The following is a 22,443-nucleotide window of genomic DNA, read 5'->3' as shown; positions in this document are numbered from 1 at the left end:
ACAAGTAAAAGCATTCCCTGCACCCCATTCCCCACCCCTTTCTCCCAGCTGGGATTAGACTCAACGAAGCTGCTTTATTTATTTAAAAGCATCCCCCCCCCAAAAAAATCTCAAAGCTGCGTACAGTCTAAGAAACAAACAATATATCATATATATTAGAAAGGGGGTGGAAAGGGGGCAGGTATCCAGCAAAAAAGACCTGGGAAATCTCACCTGCCATTGAAACCAATCTGTTTTGAAAATACACAATTCTGGCTTTAGCAGCCATCTCTGAAACGTAACCCCCACATAGGTTGCGGGCTTACTACACTATTTTTATTATTAATTACTGGCTCTTCACCCTAAGGTCCCACTCTAACCACTACACCATGCTGACTCTCATTTGTATGTTCTTGGTTCTCCGCAAAAATTACACATACCGCAGTTAGCTTCTGCAAGAACCACCCCCACCCCCACCCCCCGGTACTTGTGGATTAGTCTATTACTCCACAAGACAACTTCTGTGGTTTCCGTTGCAACGGGCTAAACACAGTGACACCTCTGGGAGTTGCAAGCCCAAATAACTCATCATCATCATCATCAACATCATCCATCAACATCAGGCAGGAGTAGCCTTGGATTTGTTTTGAAAGCCACTCCTGTCAAGGCACTGCTCCTTTCAGCAAACAGAAGATCAGGCAAGAGTTCTCCAGGTCTTTAGGGGCAAAGACCGCCTGAATGAATTCTGGGTTGCATCCAATATCACCCCTTCTCATGAGTAGACTCACTGAAACAAATGACCATGACTGACTGAGGTACATTGATTTTAATGGGTCTACTCTGAGTAAAACTTTGTTGGCTGCAACTCTCTGTGCCTCCCCCCACACTGCATCCACATGGAATTACACCATATACACAATCCTGAAAAATGAATGAATAACTGGAATCTAAAGGAAAAGGAATCCCTGACCATTAGGTCCAGTCGTGACCGACTCTGGGGTTGCGGCGCTCATCTCGCTTTATTGGCCGAGGGAGCCGGCGTGCAGCTTCCGGGTCATGTGGCCAGCATGACTAAGCTGCTTCTGGCGAACCAGAGCAGCGCACGGAAACGCCGTTTACCTTCCCACCAGAGCGGTACCTATTTATCTACTTGCACTTTGACGTGCTTTCGAACTGCTAGGTTGGCAGGAGCAGGGACTGAGCAACGGGAGCTAACCCCGTCATAGGGATTCAAACTGCCGACCTGCTGATCGGCAAGTCCTAGGCTCACAGCGCCACCGCCACCCCAACTGGAATCTATTTGACCCCAATATTTTGGACAGCAACCAGTGAGTGTGCTGTAGTGGTTAGAGTGTTGGTCTAAGACCTGGGAGATGAGGTTTCAAATCCCCACTCTCAACAAACCTCACAGGATTGTTGTAGGGATTAAATGAAGGAGAGGGCCTTCTCTGTGGCGGCACCTGAGTGGTAGAACTCTGTCCCCACAGAAGTGTGTCTGGCATCTTCACTGCATAGCTTCCAAAGGGTGCTGAAGATGCTGACCTCTTGACACTTGAAGTGTACGTTTCATGACCCACCTTATATTTGTCGTTATAAGTTGCTTTCAACTGTTTCTAATGTTGTGTTGTACCCCTTGCCACAAAGACACTCCCTGGAGACCTTAGGGTGAATGGTGAGCAATAAAGGAATATTAATACTGATGATGAACATGTCAATGATCTTTAGTGCAATGACTAGGGAGGGCTGCATTGGAGGATTTCGGTCCTTGCTTCCACCACCTTCACAACAAATGTCCAAGCTTTAACACTCTATTTGCAGCTGGCTCAGCAGCCTTGGAAGAAAAATTCTAACAGGTCAGCAGTCCTGGGAGTTTAGATTTAAAGCTTTTGCAAGACATCTGCGGCATTCAGATGTCTAGAAGAATCATTCTCGTCAGGGGACATAAAGCCAGCAAACAGACCTTTGATCCTGCTGACAGGGACACAGAGCAGAGCTCAAGAGCATTTCACAGGACAATCATCCCAAAATTCTTTTGGGGAGTAAAGGTGTAAGACTTTAGCCACTGGACAAGAGTCAGGGGAGCGCTGAAACTGGAGCATGGAACACCACCTCCCACCTTTTTCAACCCAAGAGCCACATTTGCTTCAAGGCAACTTTCAGAGGGCCACATGCAAGTGGTGGACAAGGCCAGAGCCAAAAGCAAGCAGAGCAAAGAATGCAAATTTTGTTTTCACACTGTAGGCTAGTCCCTTTGAAATGCTAAAGAGAGCCATTGCGATGCCAGGTGATTTGACAGGCCTCACCCACAGGCCTGGCAATTTATTTTAGATATCTCATATGATTTATGTAACCACCTGATTGTAATAAAGCATTGAAGTGGTTTATGAAAGGTATAAAGCAATGAAACAATAAGCAAACAAAAACAACTGTTTAAAACATTTAAAGAAAATGAAACCAACGTGAAGCTATAAAGCAGATTAAAACACATGTCAACGTTTTACATGTCAGAATAGGCTTGCTTTTAGAGATGCCAGAAAGAATAAAGTGAAGGCAGCTGCCAGATGTCAATAGGCAGGGAGTTCCAAAGTGTGGGGTCTGCCACACTAAAAGATAGCTAGATAATGGATCTGGAACCATATATCTTGGGCAACATGAGTCAAGAACAAGTGCCACCCAAAACATCTAACGTGGGTATGAGAACCTGTGACCTAGGTCTTGTTCCAAGCTCCTATCATCCCTTGACATAGGCCCAACTTACTGGGGATGATAGGAGATGGAGATTTAACTACATCTGGAGCACCACAAGTTCCCCACTCCTGACCTAACAGGATAGAGCAGATCATGGGACCACCCACTTTGTTAGGAGCTTCTGATTCAACACATCTCTCACCCAATTCCCCACCTTGCTGCTCCATGTAGGCCAGGCTGACTCCACAGGAGCTGGGCAAGAATCCCAATACGCAAAATACTCTTCGGATTGCCTAAAGTAGATTGTAGCAATGCTTCACACATTGCTGCTGCAAATCCTTTCCCAGGTGGACCAACATTCAAAATCACCTGGGTTTGAATGAGGGATCATGTAAAGTTTGTCCCAGATGGAGTCAGCTAAGATTTGGATCATAATATACCAATTGTAACTGCTCCCTATTTATTGGTCTTCCTTTCTAGTAGAAGTCCTACACTACAAAAGTACCCTTTTGGTTTCAAATTATATATTAATTGTTGAAGTGGTGGGGAGGGAGGGATCATAAGTGACATTAAGGGATGCCCCCTTTCCTGCCATTTCTGCCACTGCTCCAGAGAACATTTTGTACTGAAGGGTTTGAATTTTTGAAAGAGAGAGAGTTGGGACTGTATTAAACAGAAATGTTGAGATTGAATCAATGTCTAACATTGATTCTTCCAGACGCACCCAACAGCAACGAGAGTCACATAATATCTGTTGTAATCAGATTGCACCAAAATCAAGAGACAAATTGCAGAGTCCTAATTTATCTGTTTCCCCCCTTAAAAAAAACCCTGTACTGTATAAAGCAATACTTAAAATCTTAATATAAATTATTACAAGGAAACAGGCCCCTTACACAGCTTCCATGTCCAAGACATCATCATCGTCCTGAGAGAGCTGCAAGTAGGGGTTGTCAGAGGCAGGCCGGAACTTGTACCCGGTGAGGACGAAGAACACCAAGGTGGCCATTTCATCCAGCAGCTGCAACAAAGAGAGGGGCACTTGGAAAAGATTGCTAGGCAACAGGACGCCCACCCAAATGGGGCTCTTAGTTCATGGAGTCAGCTACTGCTGAAGTTATGATCACATGTGCTTACATATGAAGCAACTCTAATCCAAGTGAAACCATTGTTCCGTCTAGCCTAGCACAGGTATGAAAAGCTGGTTAGTTTCAGTGGGTCTGTCCTGAATAGAACATGTCCTTGGGGATCCTGCCATCTTCCATTCTGTGGGCATGACCAAGCCAGCATAGACGTCACTGAGAAAGGGGTGTAAGCATGTTGGGAATGGGGGCTTGGGAGAGCACATCTTTGTTTGAGACTGTCCTGCCATGTGATGCCCAAAATCTTCCTGATGCAGTGTTTGTGGAATGCAATGGGGCATCGAGGCATTGCTCCTGGCGGTTGTAAGCTTACCAAAACTCACTTCCATAAAGCTATAGGTAAGGTGTCCAAGAATAAGCCATCATATTGAACGGTGCCACACATGTTCTTGTAGAAGGACACAATCATCTTGTGGAGCTAAGGTGGGCATTCTATCTTGTGGCACAGTGTGAGTCCTTTTTGGCTGATGAGGTCTTCATCAGGCCTTCATCAGGTCTATGAAGGCGATGCACAACAGGCATCTCTGCTCTTTTCTCCTGCTGCTGACACAGTGAGAAAATCGTGTCAGCTGCTGACCTCTGAGCTCTAAAGCTGCATAATGACCCAGGACAGACCCTGTCAGTGAGTGACTGTAATCTGTTGAGAACTACAAGGCTTTTCCCACAGGACAAAGCAAAGTAAAGGGTCACAATGCTGGAGTTGTGTATGATTTGTGGCATGGATCCTTGCCCCCAACATTGGAAGAGGAGGCCATGGAGGTGTCATGAGGGAGGAATAGAAGTTGGCTTTCAGCACTTCTGTTGGGAATCCTTCCTGTCCTGGGGCTTTACCACATGCCTGAGAGTTGATGGTCTCTTCAGCTTGACAAGGGAGGGAGTGACGTCCAGCTCTTCCAAGACAGGCAGGGTCTGGGTGCCGTCGATTGCTGTGTGAGCGGCCACATTTTCCCACCAGTACAATTCTAGATAGTGCTCTGCCCATCACTTCATCTGCTTGCTGTGGTCTGTGATGATCTCTCCTGGAAAGGTTTTCAAAGGTGCAGTTTTTCCTGACCATTGGTTCAAAGGCTTTCCATCATGCCTCCGTACATTTTGCAAGTGTTGCCATCGTCAGCAGTGAATTGGATGCTCTGACACAGCTTTATCAGACGCAGTCCATTAAAAATTTATGCTCCAATCGTAGTGTGATTTGTATATCTACTATATGTTTTGGAAAGTTGCCTGCCTGTTTGCTATGCATTTGGACACCTCTTAAGATACTGTAAGCAAATTTTACATGATGGTTCCCAAGACCAACGAACAGGTTTTCATCTATGTCCTGATAAAATTAGACACTATTTTTAATCGAGATGGTGGACCAAACCAATTTCAAAACTACAACAATTCTCTTTTTTGTTTCTTAGACTTTCCAGGTATGAGGCTGTTACCCTTAAGTATTTTTATTATTATTATCTCTATTGGTTTATGGGTAGTTTTCATTTATTTTTTTCCCAATTTAGGGCTTGCTTTTCTTGCTGATGTTCCCGCCCCCTTTCCCCATAATCTCTCCCTGACCCTTTCTGTGTTCTCAATTAATGTCTGAAGGGCATTTCTTGAATGTGTGTGTTCTGAGATCAATAAAGCAATTACTTTTCAGTCCTAGCGTATAATAACCTGCAGGAAGAAAAAAAAACTGGGGAAAGAGTGGGCGGGGGAACCAACATTTCAGGAAGGGGCTTGAAATACTGGCTACCAGTGCCAAAGCTTAAGAATAGGTTTCCATGATAGATTTATGTTATGTTACAGCTTTGAAAGAAGCATGCTGGAGTGGGGGGTGGGGTACCTGGTACAGCCACTTCCACTGGAATGGAACGGCGATCTTGATGAGAATAGCAATGATCCGCGTGAAGTAAATGTAGCACACGATCTGTGAGCAGAGGGAGAGGATCAGAGTTAGCAGTCAGAACGACGGAGACACAGCTCTTGAGAGACTCACACCCCACCAATAAATCAAAATCTCGCCAGGGATTTGGGGCAGAGCCACAGCGTACATAGAAAGCACACCCAACACACATTTAAAGCACATGAAAATCAGTGGGGTGCAATGATCAGGACTTGGGAGACCAGGAATCAAATCCACACTCAGATTCATGAAGCACACTGCATATGAACTTGCTTCCCAGCCTATAACCTACTTCACAGGGCTGTTGTGGTGATAAAATGAGGAGGGGGAGAACAATGTATACTACTACCCTGAGCTCCTTGGAAATAAGGGTGGGATATAAATGCAATACACAAATAAACAAATGGCTTTCCCCCAAAGAATACTGGGAATGGTAGTTTCCCCATCACATAGCTCAAATTCAGAATTCCCTTAACAAACTACAGCTCCCAGGATTCTTTAGGGGGAAGCCATGTGATTTCAGAGTGCAATGGATGGGCTTTCTATGCATCTGTAAGTCGGCTGGGAATGCCTCTCACAAAGGTGGAACGGAGGAAAGGCAGCGCTTGATTTCCATCTGATCATTCGAGTCACAGCAAATCAACCTGTTACTAATTTTGATGGATCCCATTTGTGTTTCAATGGGCTGGTGCCTTCTAGGGAAGATAATTACCTCAAGCAGTGACTGCCCAACAAGCATATTCTTCTTCTCCTGCCAGAGAGGCAAGGCATTTGGCAGCAGTTATAACTGAAACACCTCGTTTCAGAAAACTCAATGTGGCTTATGGTGTGTGGAGGAGCGGGGGTGGCGGCATCCAAGCAGACTTCCCATCCAGGCACTTACCAGGGTAGGACCAATCTAATAGTCCATTCTCCAGGTCTCTCAGGGCAGTCTGTCCTTCACTGGCAGCTCGGTAGCAGAGCACACACAACGGAAGTTTGGGTGCCACTGAGCTTGCTGAGAGGGTTTTGCACAGGGTTAAAACAGAGCAACAGACTCCCAGATTCCCAGACTGTCCCTGTACCTTTGACCTATGGTGCTAACCTTTCTATCTCTTTAATGTTAGACTGATACATCCTAGGCTGCATCCTGTTTGAAATTTCCTCCTTCTACTTCTCTCTCTCAAGAGGTCATCTTTGATCTATTCTGTGAGAACAAAGGATGAAGCATGGCTGTCTTTGTCTTCTCTAGATTAGTGAGTTAGCTTAGAACTTGAAACCATTTCCAACCAAGTGACAAGCTTCCTATAATAAACAACTTTGCTGTTTTCTTACTGTGCAAGCATCTCAGTGTGTGTGACTGAGGCAACTGAAGTCTACCCTCTGGCAAGAGACACAAGCCATGCTCTGCACACTGGAAATTCTAAAAGCACATGATTTGCACACAGAAGGTCCCAGGTCCAATCCACATGGGCATTTCCAGGTAGGAGTGGGAGAGGTTCCCTGCCTGAGACCCTGGAGATCTGCTGCCTATCAGCACAGACAATATGGAACCGGGGCTCTTTACAAAGCAGTTCCCCTTGGTCCCTTTCGGATGTTCACAGAATCACAGAACTGTAGCACTGGAAGGGACCCAAAGGGTCATCTAATGAAATTCCCTGCAATGTGGATGGACTCCCAACTCCAATCGCTCCCCAGCCAGCACAGCCAATGATCAGGGATGATGGGAGCAGTGGCCCAACAATATCTTAAGCCACCAGGTCAGTGAAGAATAAGCATTATTATTTATTAAATTTGTATACTGCCCTTCATCTGAATGCCACAGGGCAGTTCACAACATAAAAATATAAAACGGAAACACAAAATACGCAATAAAACAAAAATACAACAAACCAATAATCCCCCTTCCTCAAACAGATTTAAAAGGACATGGAATGTTAATCAGCCAAAGGACTAGTTAAAGAGAAACATTTTTGCCTGGCGCCCAAAGATACCGTATTTTTCTGTGTATAAGACACCCCCATGCATAAGACGACCCCCCCACACTTTTTAACTCAAAATTAAGAAATCGTTATTTTAATCATCAAGCAGAACAACTTTGATATTTTACTAAATATTAAAAGTACCAGCACCAGCATAGCAACCCCCAAGATCGCCCAAAGTTGTTCAGCTGTTTTTCATGAGACTGCAGAAGTGGTAAGTGAAAAGATTGGCGGTTCCGGCAGCTTCTTCATGGCAGCCACAGGAAGGCAAGTAGGTTTTTTTATATAAAAAAATAAAAATAAAACAACAACAACCCTGTGTATTCATAATCCATGTATAAGACAACCCCCTATTTCTGACTAAACAAATTTAGCAACAAACATTGTCTTATACATGGAAAAATACAGTATATAAGGAAGGCACCAGGCAAGCTTCTCTAGGGAAAGACTTCCACAAAGCGGAAGCCACTGCAGAAAAGGCCCATTCTTATGTTTCTAGCCTCTGGACCTCTTGTGGAGGAGACACAGAAAGAAGGGCCTCGGATGATGGTTGGTTTATATGGGGAGAGGCAGCCCTTGAGGTATTGCGATGCTAAGCCATTTAAGCTTTATAGGTCAAAATGAACATTTTGAATTGGGCTTGGAAACTAATTCGCAGCCAGTGCAGTTGTGTCAGAATTGGTGTAATATGCTTAAACCATCTTGCCCCAGTGAGCAACCTGGCAACTGAATTCTGCACTAGCTGAAGTTTCCGAACCGTCTTTAGAGGCAGCCATACACACAACATGTTGCCATAATCTAACCGAGAGGTTACCAGGACATAGGTGATAGAAGTTAGGCTACTCCTGTCCAGATAGAAGTGCAGCTAGGCCCCCAGCCAAAACTAACGGAAGGAACTCTGTGCCACCGACAGCACCTGAGCCTCAAGCAACAGCAATGGATCTTGGAGTACCCCCAAGCTAAGTAACCACTCCTTCAGTGGGAGTGTAACCCCATCAAAAGCAGGCAACCTCCCATCCATCTGGTCTAGGGAACTACCCACTAATAGTGCCTCAGCCTTATCTGGATTGAGCTTCAGTTTACTGGCTCTCGTCTAGCCCATTATTGAGGCAAGACAATGATACAGCACATCCACTGCCTCACTTGCTGGTGTAAAGGAGAAGAAGAGCTATGTGTCATCATCATAATGATGATAACACATTCCAAAGCTCCAGGTGACTCCACTCAGCGGTTTGATGTAGATGTTAAACAACATGTGGGATAAGGAGCCCCATAATGAAGGCTCCATGGAGCTGAACAGCATCCCTCAAGCATCACGCTCAGGAAATGGCCATCCAAGTAGGACCAGAACCACTGCAAAGCGGTGCCACCATGGTCGACGATATCAAAAACTGCTGAGAGGTTGAAGAGAATTAACACCGACACATTTCCTCTGTTTCTCTCCTGACAGAGGTCATCCTACAGGACAACTAAAGCGGTTTCTGTGACAAAACTGGGCCTAAACCCTGACTGAAGTTGATCTAAAATATCAGTTTCCTCCAAGATTGCCAGGATCTGGTCTACCACCATTCGCTCAAAAACCATACCCAAGAAGGAGAGATTGGCAACTGGCCAGTAGTTACTCAAGATTTTCCAAATCCAGGGAGGGTTTGTTAAGGAGTGTTTTACCACTGCCTCCTTCAAGCAGACAGGGATTAACCCCTCTAGCAAGGAGACACCTGCCTGGCCCAGCCAACTGTCCCCTTCCTGCTAGATTTTATCTAGCAGGGACAAGAGTGCAAGTGGTCAACCTGACTGATTCAAGCATCTTGTCCACATCCTTCAGCCTTACTAATTGAAACTCATCCAACACAACAGGACTAGACAGTGCTCTGGACACTCCTTCAGATTCATCTTCAGAGTCAAGATCCCAGTAGATGCAAGCTATTTTATCAACAAATGCTTTGTTAATAAGTTACAGCGAGCTACCACCAGTTCTGCAACCTTCTTCGGGTGAGACAGTAAGAGGCCCCAGCACCACCCAGAAAAGCTCTGCCAGAAAGTACAATGAGGATGCAATTGCGGCAGCAGAGTATGCCTTCTTTGCTGCCTTAACTGCCACTAGATAGTCCTTACAAGTGTTCAATTGCATTGAACTAGTTTTCCTACACTTGCGTTTCAGCCGTCTCCTAGCTTGTTTACTCGCCTTATGCTCCGGGATATACCAGGGAGCCAAGTGGGCTCCACATAGTGGGAGTGGTTGCTCAGGGGCAATTGTATCAATGCCCCGAGACATTCAGATATTCTACAGATCTGAGTCGGGGTTTGATGGGAGGACCAGTCATATCAGCCAGAAAATCCTTCAGGGCCATCTGGAAACCCATTGGATCCATCAGCCTCTGAGGGTGGGCCAACCTAATAGGTTCCCTGCCTCTGCAGAAAGGGAAGTGCCTAAAACCTCAACAGGAGGTTACTTGTGAGATCTCCAAAGCATGGCGTCTATTGAAAGAGGCTATGCAGCTGCTTACTCCTGGCCCCAATGAGCAAGCAAGAGCAGTTCAGAAGCAGTGGAGGAGGGTTAGTCAGGCGGTGCCAAAGTGTGGGACCAGCAACGAGGACTCCCCACTCACAGCTGCTCATGTCAAACTCCTTACCATGACGTAGTAGTGCCGGAACAGCTTCAGCTTTGCTAGGTTAATAGCAGCTGTGGAAAAAGGAGAAAGTATGGATGGTTGAAGACGGGAGGGGCAAGGTGGCAAAAGCTTGTCTGCAAAGGGAGAAAAATGTAGCATTTATGCAATTATTGTTGTTTAACCCAAAGGTCTCCAAGAGACTCAAAACACAAACCTCTGAGTTCCATGAGCTCTTGATGAACACACAAAAGTTTTTATCGACCCCTATCCACAACCCACATTCTGAGGAATGCAAGTGAAATGAAGTCAAGAAATATCAATCAAGTCATTTATCAATCATCAATCACCACTGGAATTAGAAAATGCAAAATATAAGGAAGTAGAACAAGTAGAAAATAATAGTGTACCATAATACTCTGTGCATGCCCATGCCCTTGACTTCTTAGGCTCTTGGTCCCTAATTATTTTTTTCACACCATACCTTGTAAACTTATTTTCTACCCATGGCCCTTTTGACCTCTAGATCTTTATTCACCTCCTGCACAATCTCATATTGACCCTGCGGAAAGCCCTGCACTTTACCATTTTTAAAAATGATACAACACACCTGCAATTCAGTCTTCTCCAGGATAAACATACCCAACTGCTCCTGATAAGACTTGATTTCCAGGCCCCTTATCATCTGGGTCACCCTCCTCTGCACATGGGTGGCTATCAGGCTTAAGAAGATTCACTACCTCTGCACTGGACCACATGCGCGCGCGCACACACACACACACACACACACACAATATCTCTCAGGCCAGAACCTATTCAGAAGGCCAAGATGCAGGGAGGTTGAAAGCCTCGGCTATAAATAAGCCAAAATTCTCTTTCCACCTGCCAAGTTAGCATTTGCTGGCTTCCGCCTTGCCAGAGACCCAAAGCCATGCTGGTTTCAAGGACAAGGTGTTGGGGGGCGGGACATGTGAGAGAGGAGTCCACAGAGTGTGGTGATGGAAAACAAGGCTAGCTGCAGCGCCATCAACTTAAGGGGGGGGGGGAGTGGAAACAGAGAAGCCTCTGCTGCAACCTGAAGGAGAGAGTGAAGGTTGAGAAACTGGCATTGCTTTGAGGAGGACAGACTCTCTTTGCCACACAGAACGAGGACACTGGCTGGTCCTGCATTTTATGTTCACTGGGGACAAACCAAAATGGTCATAAGGATGGAGCAACTCTCTTATGAGGAAACACTGCAGTGTTTGAGACTTTTTACTTTAGAGAAAAGGCAAGCAAGAGACGATTTGATAGTCTATAAAACAATGCATGTTATAGAGACACTGGACAAAGAAATGTCCCATCCCCTCTTTCTTTCTCTCTCTCCCCCTTCCTCTCATTAACAATGGGAGTCACAGGCATCCTAAGAAAGTGAATGTTAGAAGGTCCAGGACAGATAAAAGGAAGTTCCCTCATGCGGTGCATAGCTGACCTATGGAACTCACTCCCACAGGAGGCAGTGAGGGCCAGCAACTAGGAAGGCTTTAGAAGAACACTGGACAAATTCATGGAGAATTCTATCAACAGCTACTAGCCATGATAGCTATGCTCTGCCGTAACGCTTCTGAATACCAGCTGCTGGAAACCGCAGGAGGAGAGAGGGCTCCTGTGCTCAGGTTCTGCTTCAGCGTTTTCTACAGGCACTAAGGGAAGCCCACAAGCTGAACCTGAACATGCCAGCACTCCCCCGTTCTTATTCCCAGAAACTGGTATGCAGAGGTTTAACGACCTCCCAATGTAGGATGTAAGAGCACTGCTGGATCAGGCCACAGACCCATCAAGTTCAGCATCCTGTTCTCAGGGGGGCCAAGCAGAAGCCTATTATGGGGAGCTCACAAGCAGGACCTAAGTGCCTCCGGCAGTGAAGGTAGCACACATCCATCACAGCTTGCAGCCGTACCCAGCCTTATCCTTCATGAATTTGCCCGATCCTCTCTTAAAGCTGTCTGAGTTCACTTCGATCTGTCAAAAGAAGATGACAGACCCCACACCAGCAGCAGCTAAGGCTCATTCCGGTAAGTCGTGCTGCGGTCATAATGGGACAGAGCCACACTCAATCATAAGGAGCAACATGGTTCCCATGACACATCCTCGCAGGTTAGTCAATGAGCATTATGACGAGGGAGCCCAGAGCCACGGCGCTGGTTGACTGGAAAGGCTAGGAAGAGATCTTCCCCACCCAGGACATGGCTCTTCTTATCGGCACAGCCAGGAACAGCAATCAATGGCAGATGGTGCAGCTGTCACACTTGGCTTGAGGGCATGAGGAGTGTGGCTTCCTGTTGTTCCCCTGACCTTGCCGAGGGCAAAGGGGGTACCAGCCTAACAGGAACCGCCATGCAATTTGCTTACAAAGCAGTCAAGAACTCTCCTGCAGAACAACTGTGAAAAGGGGATAATTTACACCGCACGGGTCTTGCCCGGCACTGCGCAAAGAGAGATATATTTTCATTTGTCATTGTTTTCAGAGACAAAAAAGAGGCCTCTCTGCATCAGAGACAGAGGGGTTTTTTTTCAACCCAAGGGTCACATCCCCTCCTAGTATAAGTTTCTGAGGGTCACAAGCCAACGGTGGGCAGGGCCAACAGTAAAAGTGGGTGGAGCAACAAATGCTTTGGGGGGTTTTGTATTTTTTTCCAAAGTAATCCAGCAGTGTATAAGTCTTACAAAATGAATAAAATAGATTTATTTATTTCATAAAATGTATGCACTGCTTGATTCCAAGGCACCTGCCTGAAATCAACAGGCAGGGAGTTCCAAAGTGTAGGTGCTGGATTGACAAATAAATAAATGGTCATTTGTTTTAAACCGTTTTTTAATGCTATATTTTAAATTGTTGTGACCCACTCCTGAGACGCTAGGGTGAAGCACAGGTAGTAAGTGAAAAATTGTTGTAATCAGGTGCTTAGATTTGCAGTGCTGGCACTGAAGAAAAATTCTGGAACGAGAAACTATGTTTTTATTCATTGTTTTTAGCTATTCAGTTAAAATGTTAGGAGAAAAACATTTCTTCCAAAGCAAGAGAGAGAGAGAGAGAGAGAGAGAGAGAGAGAGAGAGAGAACTGGATTAAATATAGAGGGTCATGGGGAGAAGAGTGGAACAGTATACCGTGCGGTTATTCTGCATTTTTCTGTCGTTTCTTTTTTCCATTCCCACCTAGCGTCCCAATTAGTGGTGAACTGACTGAAGGGGGATGGGTTTTCTCTCTCTAGCCACCCTCTTCTTCCAAACTTTTAAGCATAAAGGAAAAGAGACAGCAGCAGGCCAGATGGGTGGGTGAGAGAGAAAATCACAGAGTCCATTTATGACTCAAAGCTACCAGCCCAATTGCCTTTAGCCTCTTATTTTGGGAACATAATGGATTGTGATTCATTTGGTATGCTTAAAAAAGCGCAAGGTGAGGAGATGATAGCTAAAGAACTTGCCTGCCATTTCAAAGGTTGGGGTTTTTTAATGACTTATGTTCCCCTGCAGAAGTCGCTCCTACTTGTTCTAATTTCAGTGTTGCAAGAAGTATGCATCTGAATACCTCCTGCAGACAGGCGGCTTGCATTGTCCTGATTAAACAGGTCCTAGTGGGCTTGTCCAAGACCCACTTGCATGCTCACCTATGGCAAGTGCTGACTGTCTCCAGGGAACCAGGAACAGAGGCTTTTCTAAATGGCACAAGAGATTAGCTCCTCCAACTGTGCCCTCTCTTTGGGCTTATTGGAGCACTGAAGACCACGCAGACAAGCGTGGCTGGAGAAAAGAGTTTTAAGAATATAAGAAAAGGAAAAGGCCGATGGCCAATCTAGTCCAGCATTCTGTTCTCACAGATGCTTGTGGGAAACTCACATGCAGGATTCAACCACAAGAGCAAGCTCCCCTCCTCCTGCGTTTCCCAGCAGCTGATTTTCAGAAGCATTGCAGACTCCAAATTTGAGGCAGAGCATAGCATGTGGCTGGTAGCCATCAAAAGCCCTCTGTTAAATCCCCGTCTAAGCCAGCCATGTTGGTGGCCATCCCTGCCTACTGAGGGAGGGAGTTCCACAATTTAACTATGGTGCTGTGTGAATAAGCCCCTTCTTTCATCTGTCCTGAACCTTCCAACATTCAGATTCATTAGGTGTCCACAAGTTCTAGCATTTATAAGAGGGGGAGGGAACTTTCTTTCCACTTTCTCCATGCCACACATCATTTTATGAGCTTTTATCATGTTGTTTCGTACTCGCCTTTTATCTAAAGTAATGTCCCAAATGCTGGAAGCTTTCCCTACAGTTAAGTCACCCCATACCCACTATTTTGGTTGCCCTTTTCTGAGCCCTTTCCAACTCTTGCAATATCCTATTTGAGGAGAGGCAAATGCTCCCTTTACCTGCCACACAGAGAGCTTCCTTCAATTCAAAAAAGTCACCTTGACAGACACTTTCCCCTCCTGGGCCCCAGCATCATCTTATACTGGGCTCCTTCCATTTCTCTTTCCCAGCCTTTTCCTCTAATTTTATTGCTTGCCCTTGCAATGTGCCCAGTGGCGCTGAGCAAGGGAAGCACAGAGTTTGAGAAACCAGAGTAGGTGTTCTCTTACATGCAAACACCTCTCACAGTGCCTAGCAGACTATTTTTACAACGCTGAAATAAGTCAACAGGAAGGGAGAATGTCCGTATGTCACTGAAGATGGGCAGTCTCAGCTTAAACTGGCAAGAGCAGGCATTTTCCAGTTATGAACAAAGGAAGCTGCCAAGTCAGACCACTGGGCTCATCTAGCTCAGTGCTGTCTACACTGACTGGCAGCTGCTCTTCCAGCCCTACCCAGAGATGCCAGGGACTGAACCTTTGGACCTTCTCAATGCAAGGCAAATGCGCTCTGCTGAACAACAGCCCTTCAGCTAAAAACAAAGCAAGATTCTACTCCTGAATAAATAGGAACATAGAAAGCTGCATAAACAGAAACAGAACATTGGAGCCCATCTAGCTCAGTACTGTGCTCACTGACTGGCAGCTGCTTTCAGGCAGGGGGTCTTTCCCTGGCCCTGCCTGGCGATGCCACCAAGCTATGGATGTAGGAATAGAATCAACCAACTTACCTTCATGTTTATTTATTAAGTTTGACCTCCGTTTCCTTCACTGAAATATGAAAAGGGAGAAGCAGAATACCTGGGGCGGGCCCCTTTCCCCTATGAAATCACCCCCAAGGGAAGCCTAGACTACTCCGCCTTGTGGCTTTCCTTCCACCAGCCTACTAGCGTGATTTGATTCCAAAGGATAACGGAGGTCCTTCAAACTGCTGCATTAGGAATTCTTGCTTGCTGCTGTTGGTACCGTTTGCACTCTCCCCCCCGCCGCCCCTTATCGCCACATTCATTTACTACATCGTTTATTATTTCATTATCTGCTGGGCTCCTGGCAAGCCGCCTTGGGAGATGCACTTGCACAAAATGGCAGGCTATAAATATTTTTTAATAATTTAAAGCAAAAGCCCTCCAGGCTGCCAGCTTCAATGCAGGAAAGGTACACCATAAATCAACCACCAGACAACTCTGGATGCAGACGCCCATCTCTCTCTCTCTCTTTCGCCAGCATAGACCGTGGGGTGCACATTTGACTGGCCAAATATTTCACCGGCAGACCTATCCACCCTTGAACCAAGAACATAGAAGTTTATGTGATCAATTTTGTGCAGAGCGTTTCCTAAATATCTGCACAGGGATTTTACTTCTTAAATAAAATGCATCAAGCAGTCTAGCATAACAGTCTAGCATAACAGGCTCTAGCATTTAAGTGGAGAGTTGGGGGGAGAAACGCAGAGTAAAAGTAATAGCAGCGTGTTTGCACAAAGGTCACAGATCACAGATTTATAGAATCATAGAGCTGGAAAGGATTTCAAGCGTCACCTATTCCAACCCCCTGCAATGCAAGAATCTCAACTAAAGCACCCAAGAAAGATGACCATCCAACCTCTGCTTAAAAACCTCCAAGGAATGAGGGTCTACCATCTTCTGAGGGAGCCATTCCAATTTCCAACAGCTGTTACCATCAAAAATTTCATCCTAATGTTTAATCAGAATCTCCTTTCCTGTACCTTGAAGCCATTGGTTTGGTCCTGCCCTCCAGAGCAGGAGAAAACAAACTTGCTCCATCTTCCATGTGACAGCCCTTTGGATATTTGAGATGGCTACCATATCTCTTCTTAGTCACCTCTTATCCATGTTAAACATAACCAACTCCCTTAATCATTCCTCATAAGGGTTGGTTTCCACACCCTTGAACATCTTCGTTTGCCTTCTCTGCACACGTTCCAGCTTGTCAATAGCTTTCTTAAATTATGGTGCCCAGAACTGTACACAGTACTCCAGGTGTGGTCCGATGAAGACAGAATAGAACGATACTATTACTTCCTTTGATCTGGAAACTAGATCCTTTTCAAATGTACTACTAGTAAGCCAGGTGTTCCCCATCTTATATTTGGTGCAGCTGGTTCTTCTTGCCAAAGTGCAAAACCTTTCATTTGTCCCTATTGAAATTCGTTTTGTTAGTCTGGGCTCAGTTCTCCAATCTGTTAAGGTCATATTGAATCCCAATGCTGTCTTCTGCGGCATTAGCTACCTTTCCCAGCTTGGTGTCATCTGCAAATTGGATGAGCATCCCCTCAATTCCTTCATCTAAGACACTTTTGTCCAGGATGATGAGGAATCCTTAGTGAACGCTCTTTGGATTCAGTCAGTCAACCAGCTACAAATCCACATAACAGTTACCTCACCCAGCCCACAGTTTACCAGCTTGCCAACAAGAATATCATGGAGCACTTTGTCAAAAGCCTTACTGAAATCAAGATACACTACACCCACAGCATACCCCTGATCCACCAAGCTTGTAACTCTATGACAAAAGAAATATGATTCATCCGGCATGACTTATTTTTGAGAAACCCATGCTGGGTCTTAGTAACCACAGCATCTTTTTCTAAGTGCTCACAGACTGACTGTTGAATTATATGTTCTATGACATTTCCTGGTAGGTAGCTACATGGGTCTCCTTCCCTTTTTTTGAAGTTGGGGACATTTGCTCACCTCTAGTCCTCTAGGTCTTCACCTGGTTTCCAAGAATTCTCAAATATTATAGACAGATGCTCTGAGAGTACACCTGCAAGCTCCTTTAGTACCCTTGGGTACAGGCCTTGCACATTTGAGCCAATTGTTCCCTTAACACCTCTTTTCCTACCTTGGGCTGCAGCTCCATCTTTACATTCCTTTTTCTGTTATCATAAGGTTGGACATTACTGCATTTGTGTGAAGACAGAAGCCATGTAGGCACTGAGCAGTTCTGCCTGTGAACCCAATTGCATTTCTCCATCTTCACCACGCAGAGGACCTACTATTTGCTTATTCTTCTTGCTTTAAACAGCCAAATACACCTTTTTATTATTCTTAAGCTCTCTTGCAAGCCTGAGCTCATTCTGAGCTTTGGCCCATCTGACCTTCTTCCTGCAACTACTGGCTACTCCTGTATACTCCTCCTCCATGAATTCCCTGTTATTCCATTTCTTGCACATGCCCTTCTTAAATCTCAGCTCATCTGGAAGCTCCTTATGCAGCCACACTGGTTTCTTTAGATGCCTCCCACTTTTTTTTCTTGTTGGAATTGTCTGCATTTGTGCCTTCATTATTTCACCTTTAAGAAACTCCCATCCATCTTGGACTCCCTTCTCTTTGAGTATTTCTGACCATGGGATCTCATCCAGCAGCTAGCTCCTTAAGCTTTTGAAATCAGCCTTATTAATGTCCAGAGGGCATGTCCAATTACACAGAGTTTTCCCTTGCCTCTGTAATCATGAAACCCAGGAGGTCATGATCACTTCCTCCCAAGTTTCCCAGTACTTCCATTTTGTCAATTAATTTCTCCCTGTTGATGAGGACCAGGTCCAAGATAGATGATCCTGTTGATCCACCTTCTGGGAAATTAAATTGTCACCAAGGCAATGGAGGAATTAGTTGGACCTTATGTTCTTGGCAGAGTGAGTTCCAATAGGTTATCAGGAAAGTGGAAGTCTTCCATAACTACTATAGCTCTCCTTTTTAAATGTTTGGTAATCTGCTCTAGGAAGGCTTCATCCAAGTCTTCAGGTCCCACGCTGAGTTCCTGGCATCTCCGTTTTATTATTATTATTATTATTATTATTATTATTATTATTATTAATGGCTCTAGTATCAGGAATAGGAAGGGCTCTCTCAGCCTGAGAAAGTAGCTGCTGGTCAGAAGAGGTAATCCTGAGCTAAAGAGACCAAGGGGCTGTCTTGACATAGGCAGCTTCATATGTCTGAATGTTGCATCAGTTAAAAAAAAGAACAACACAGGCTTCCTAATAAATCTTTAAAAATAAAACAGATAACAGAAGTAACGATAGGAACTAAAGATAGCAAACACCGTCTTGAGAGGCATGCCCCCTTCTCTCTAGTTCGGTGGTTCTCACAGTGGGCTGCACTGCCACCTGGGCAGTGGGATTACCTAAGAGGCAAGGGGGCAGCAGGGGGTGCTGAAGGTGTAAATGACTATAAGATTTTGAAAAGCTGGGAACCACTGATTTTCCTGGATACAATTAATAGGTTTGAAGTCTCACTCCACAGTGAGAAAATCTGAACGCCCTTTAAAAAGATCAACAAAATGCCAGAATGAGGTGGGGGCAGGAAGGGACCGGACTTGTGTAGCTTCGCTCCCCACAACAGTTTTATGGGGAGTAGGAGCTCAATGGTAATGAACAGCTTACCCTTCCCATCTGTTGCAGAAGCCTCCTGCAAATGTCTTATTGACCTAGAAGAGAGAATTAAGGTGAATTGGTAAGGAGACACCATCTTATGAGTTCAAGTCAATAGATGCTCAGAAAAGAAAAAAATGGCACCACCAACCCACCAGAAGGTGGCACACAGACTGCAGTGGGCTTTATGCAAGTGAGGAGCATCCTCTGCTGGCTAGGAAAACTTGCTGCAAGATTCCCTGGACCAGCCAGGCATGCAAGACAGACAAAGGCAGTTTTGAAACAAAACACACACAGAGAAAGAATCTTTTAACGTATTAGGCTTAATCCATTTGGTATCAAAGGAATTAGAGACAGTTATCAAGGCAGAGTAAAAACAAGATGGTGGGGGTGGAGTAAGTATTACTTATTTAAAGCATTTGTACCCTGCTCTTCTTGAGCCCCAAAGATTCCCAGAGAGGCTTAACATGGCATCAATTCATACAAGACAGTCCCTGCCTTCAGGCTTACAATCTAAAGGCCATGGCACAAAAGCAAAAAGGGACAGGGAAGGTAGAGGGAGAAAGAGACGAACTTCACATCACACTCACAATAGTTGCCCTTGCTGGTACTCACCATACAACTGGGAAGAGGATGGCCCCACAGCAGAGCAAGTCGACCAGGAAAAGGATCTCTTTCCAGAGACCATACTCCGTTGTGCCTTCTTCTGTTGACTCAATGATGATGTAGGCTACGTTGGCCAGGACCTGGTTAGAAGGGCAGCAAGCAAGACATCAGTCACTTGAGCATCTGGAAACCCAAGCCTTATGAAGAACAGCTGAAGGAGTTGGGTATGTTTAGCCTGGAAAAGAGGAGACTGAGAGGAGATACGATGGCCATCTTCAAATATCAAAAGGGTGGTCACATGGAAGATGGAGCAAGCTTGTTTTCTCCTGCTCTGGAGGGTAAGACCCATACCAATGAATTCGACTTACAAGAAAGGAGTTTCTGACTAAACATCAGGAAGAACTTTCTGACAGAAAGAGCTGGTACACAGTGGGACAGGCTCCCTCTGGAGGTGGTGGGCTTCCCTTCCTTGGAGGTTTTTAAGCAGAGGATGGATGGCCACCTGTCATGTATAATGTATTTGAGACTCCTGCATTGCAGTGGGTCGGACTAAGCAACCGTTGGGGTCCCATCCAACTCTAAGATTCTATTATTCTTGCCTTTGTTTCATGTAACATTCCTAAGAATCTGGGTTCATCAAGGGTGTTCAAAGAACTCAGAAGTTCTTAGTTCATAAGTGCAACACAGCACACCCCAGCAGAGGAAGTCAAGGCCTCACCTGGAGAGGAATGACAATCATGAAGATCTTCTTGTCCTTGTCAGAAAGGATGTGCTTAATGAATGCCCACCCTGTGCCAATGAGAGCAATGGTGATGAAGAGCAGAGCCCCCTTCAACCTGGTGAAAAAAATAAATTAAGTTAAATTGACATCAGCAGGGGGAGTAAATGCTTCCTAGAACAACTGTTTCAGAAGCTACATGCATGAAAACCAAGAAGAAAAAACCATGTCCATGTGACATTGGCAGTGCTCTACAGAGAAACTGATCAATCTTTATGTAAATGTGACAAGGGATTTCAAAAACATAAGTTATTTAATTTCCGTGCTTACACTCCAAGCCATCTCAACAGGAGAAAGCAATTTAGGAAAATTAATCAATTAACTAGCAAAACGTACACAAAGGCACATATCAGAAGCACAGGAGAACATCAACCACATCTGTTTAAGGGTTACAGAAATGGGTTGTGTCCAGTGCTAGTCTTACTCAGAGTAGGTGCACTGAAATTAGTGAATGTGACCAACTTCAGCCCCTTAATTCCAATGGGTCTACTCTGAGTTAGACTAGCATTGGCACCAACCCCAGAATATAAAACATAATAAGGTAATCAGAAACAATATTATGAGTGTATATAGAGCAGGTGGCTTTGGCCCTCCATACATTTTTGGACAACAACTCCCATCATCCCTGGCCAACACTGTTGCTGGGGCTGTTGAGAGATACAGTTCAGGAACATCTGGAGGGCCAGATGTTCCCCACACCCAATACAGATGGAGGTGACAAAATAACTATTCTTTAACCTACAACGATTGGTACAGACACCAAGCAGGACCAACTCTGTGCTCCCCATGACCAATCATCTAAGGAGCAGAGGACCCACACACTCCCCTGGGCAGCCTCTGTGGAGGTGGCAAACCACATCACAGACAGCATCATGGTCCACATACTTACAGGTGAGTGATGTAGTAGACGACAGCCCAGCCTTCGATGGGAAAACCTTGAGAGGAGATGTAGTGGTAATCAATCTGGAGGGGGAAAGGGCAGGAGTGATGTCAAAAGTGTGAAGCCAGCCAATAATCAAGCAGTATATGAACCTTGTTAAATAAATATACCACCCAATGACTTGAAGATCTCACTGCCTTTTCTACATTTGAACACACAGCTCATAATCATCAGTTTCATTTAAGACACAGTTTTTTTTCTTTGTTAGTTGCAACTAAAAAAACAAACAGTGGTTACTTACTGCATGGAAGACTAATGAGAGGGACTTGGTGAAAGGAAGAGCAGCCATCAGCCAGTGGATCTTGAACACATCAGCCCTGAAACAAACACGAGAAGGAAAGTCAGAAGAGAACAGTCCTGCTGACACTCTCCTGACAGGAAGAAAAAAACCAAACTATAATACAAAAGGCGAGTTTGAATCAAAATACTGTAGCAACAGAGCCCACGGACATTTACTGCTTTTTATTAAAATATTGTTACCGTTTCCTGGCAATGAATATTTATAGTCATAGGTGTGCGCAGCAGGAAATCATAATGGACACAGGACAGTTTTGACTCTCTCTCTCTTTCAGGACCAAAGTAAGGCACTTGTTTACAAGGATTTGAAAACCTATCTTGGTACAGCTACCTACGTGGAAATAGACAATTTCTGGAAGAGTGAGGAAGGGTCTCTTTGGGGAGGTGGGCATGTGGAAACTGATGCTTGCTGAGAAGCCCTGAGACCTGAGGGTATAGGGTGGCATAAAAATTTAATAATGTAATTTAATAAATAATAATAATAAATGAAAGAGTGCAAAACAGCCCTGCTGGACCATGCTAGCAGCCCATCTAGTCCAGCATCGTGTTCTCACAGCGGCCACCCAGGAGCCCATGCAAAACCTGCAAGCAGGGCCTGAGCACAACCGCATCCTGCACATCTGTGATTTCCAGCAATTGCTATTCTGAAGCATTACTGCCTCCAACCATGGAGGCAGAGCAAAGCTATCAGGGTTAGTGCACACTGATAGCCATAGCCTCTTACACCGCAATGCAGGCTTCCTAGGGGCGAGACAGAACAGGAGGCCTTTACAGGTGACTGGTGGCCAA

General features: G+C 45.1%; 1 protein-coding gene and 1 long non-coding RNA gene across 3 annotated transcripts in view; one reads left to right on the top strand and one right to left on the bottom strand.

Moving 5' to 3' along the window:
* The window catches only part of GPR107 (G protein-coupled receptor 107), a 48,474-nt gene that overhangs the window by 3,978 nt on the left and 22,053 nt on the right, over positions 1-22,443 (bottom strand). The window contains exons 10-17 of one of the 2 annotated variants that reach the window (XM_081847129.1): positions 21,599-21,674; positions 21,307-21,380; positions 20,358-20,475; positions 19,649-19,779; positions 19,046-19,089; positions 10,286-10,335; positions 5,632-5,715; positions 3,564-3,688 (exon numbers count right to left, since the gene is read on the bottom strand). In XM_081847129.1, the coding sequence (XP_081703255.1) occupies positions 3,564-3,688; positions 5,632-5,715; positions 10,286-10,335; positions 19,046-19,089; positions 19,649-19,779; positions 20,358-20,475; positions 21,307-21,380; positions 21,599-21,674 (702 nt within the window). The remainder of the gene's footprint in view (positions 1-3,563; positions 3,689-5,631; positions 5,716-10,285; positions 10,336-19,045; positions 19,090-19,648; positions 19,780-20,357; positions 20,476-21,306; positions 21,381-21,598; positions 21,675-22,443) is intronic. The other variant, XR_014152538.1, reaches the window with a different exon arrangement.
* LOC309333679 lies at positions 5,722-7,933 on the top strand. The gene is made up of 2 exons (XR_014152669.1): positions 5,722-7,665; positions 7,879-7,933. It is a non-coding gene; the product is annotated as an uncharacterized lncRNA (long non-coding RNA).

The sequence above is a fragment of the Podarcis erhardii genome, assembly GCF_964252035.2.
Source record: "Podarcis erhardii genome assembly, chromosome: Z".
NCBI classification, from domain to species: domain Eukaryota; kingdom Metazoa; phylum Chordata; class Lepidosauria; order Squamata; family Lacertidae; genus Podarcis; species Podarcis erhardii.
Note: the sequence above shows the minus strand (reverse complement) of the source record. Positions and strands in the feature narration are given on the sequence as shown.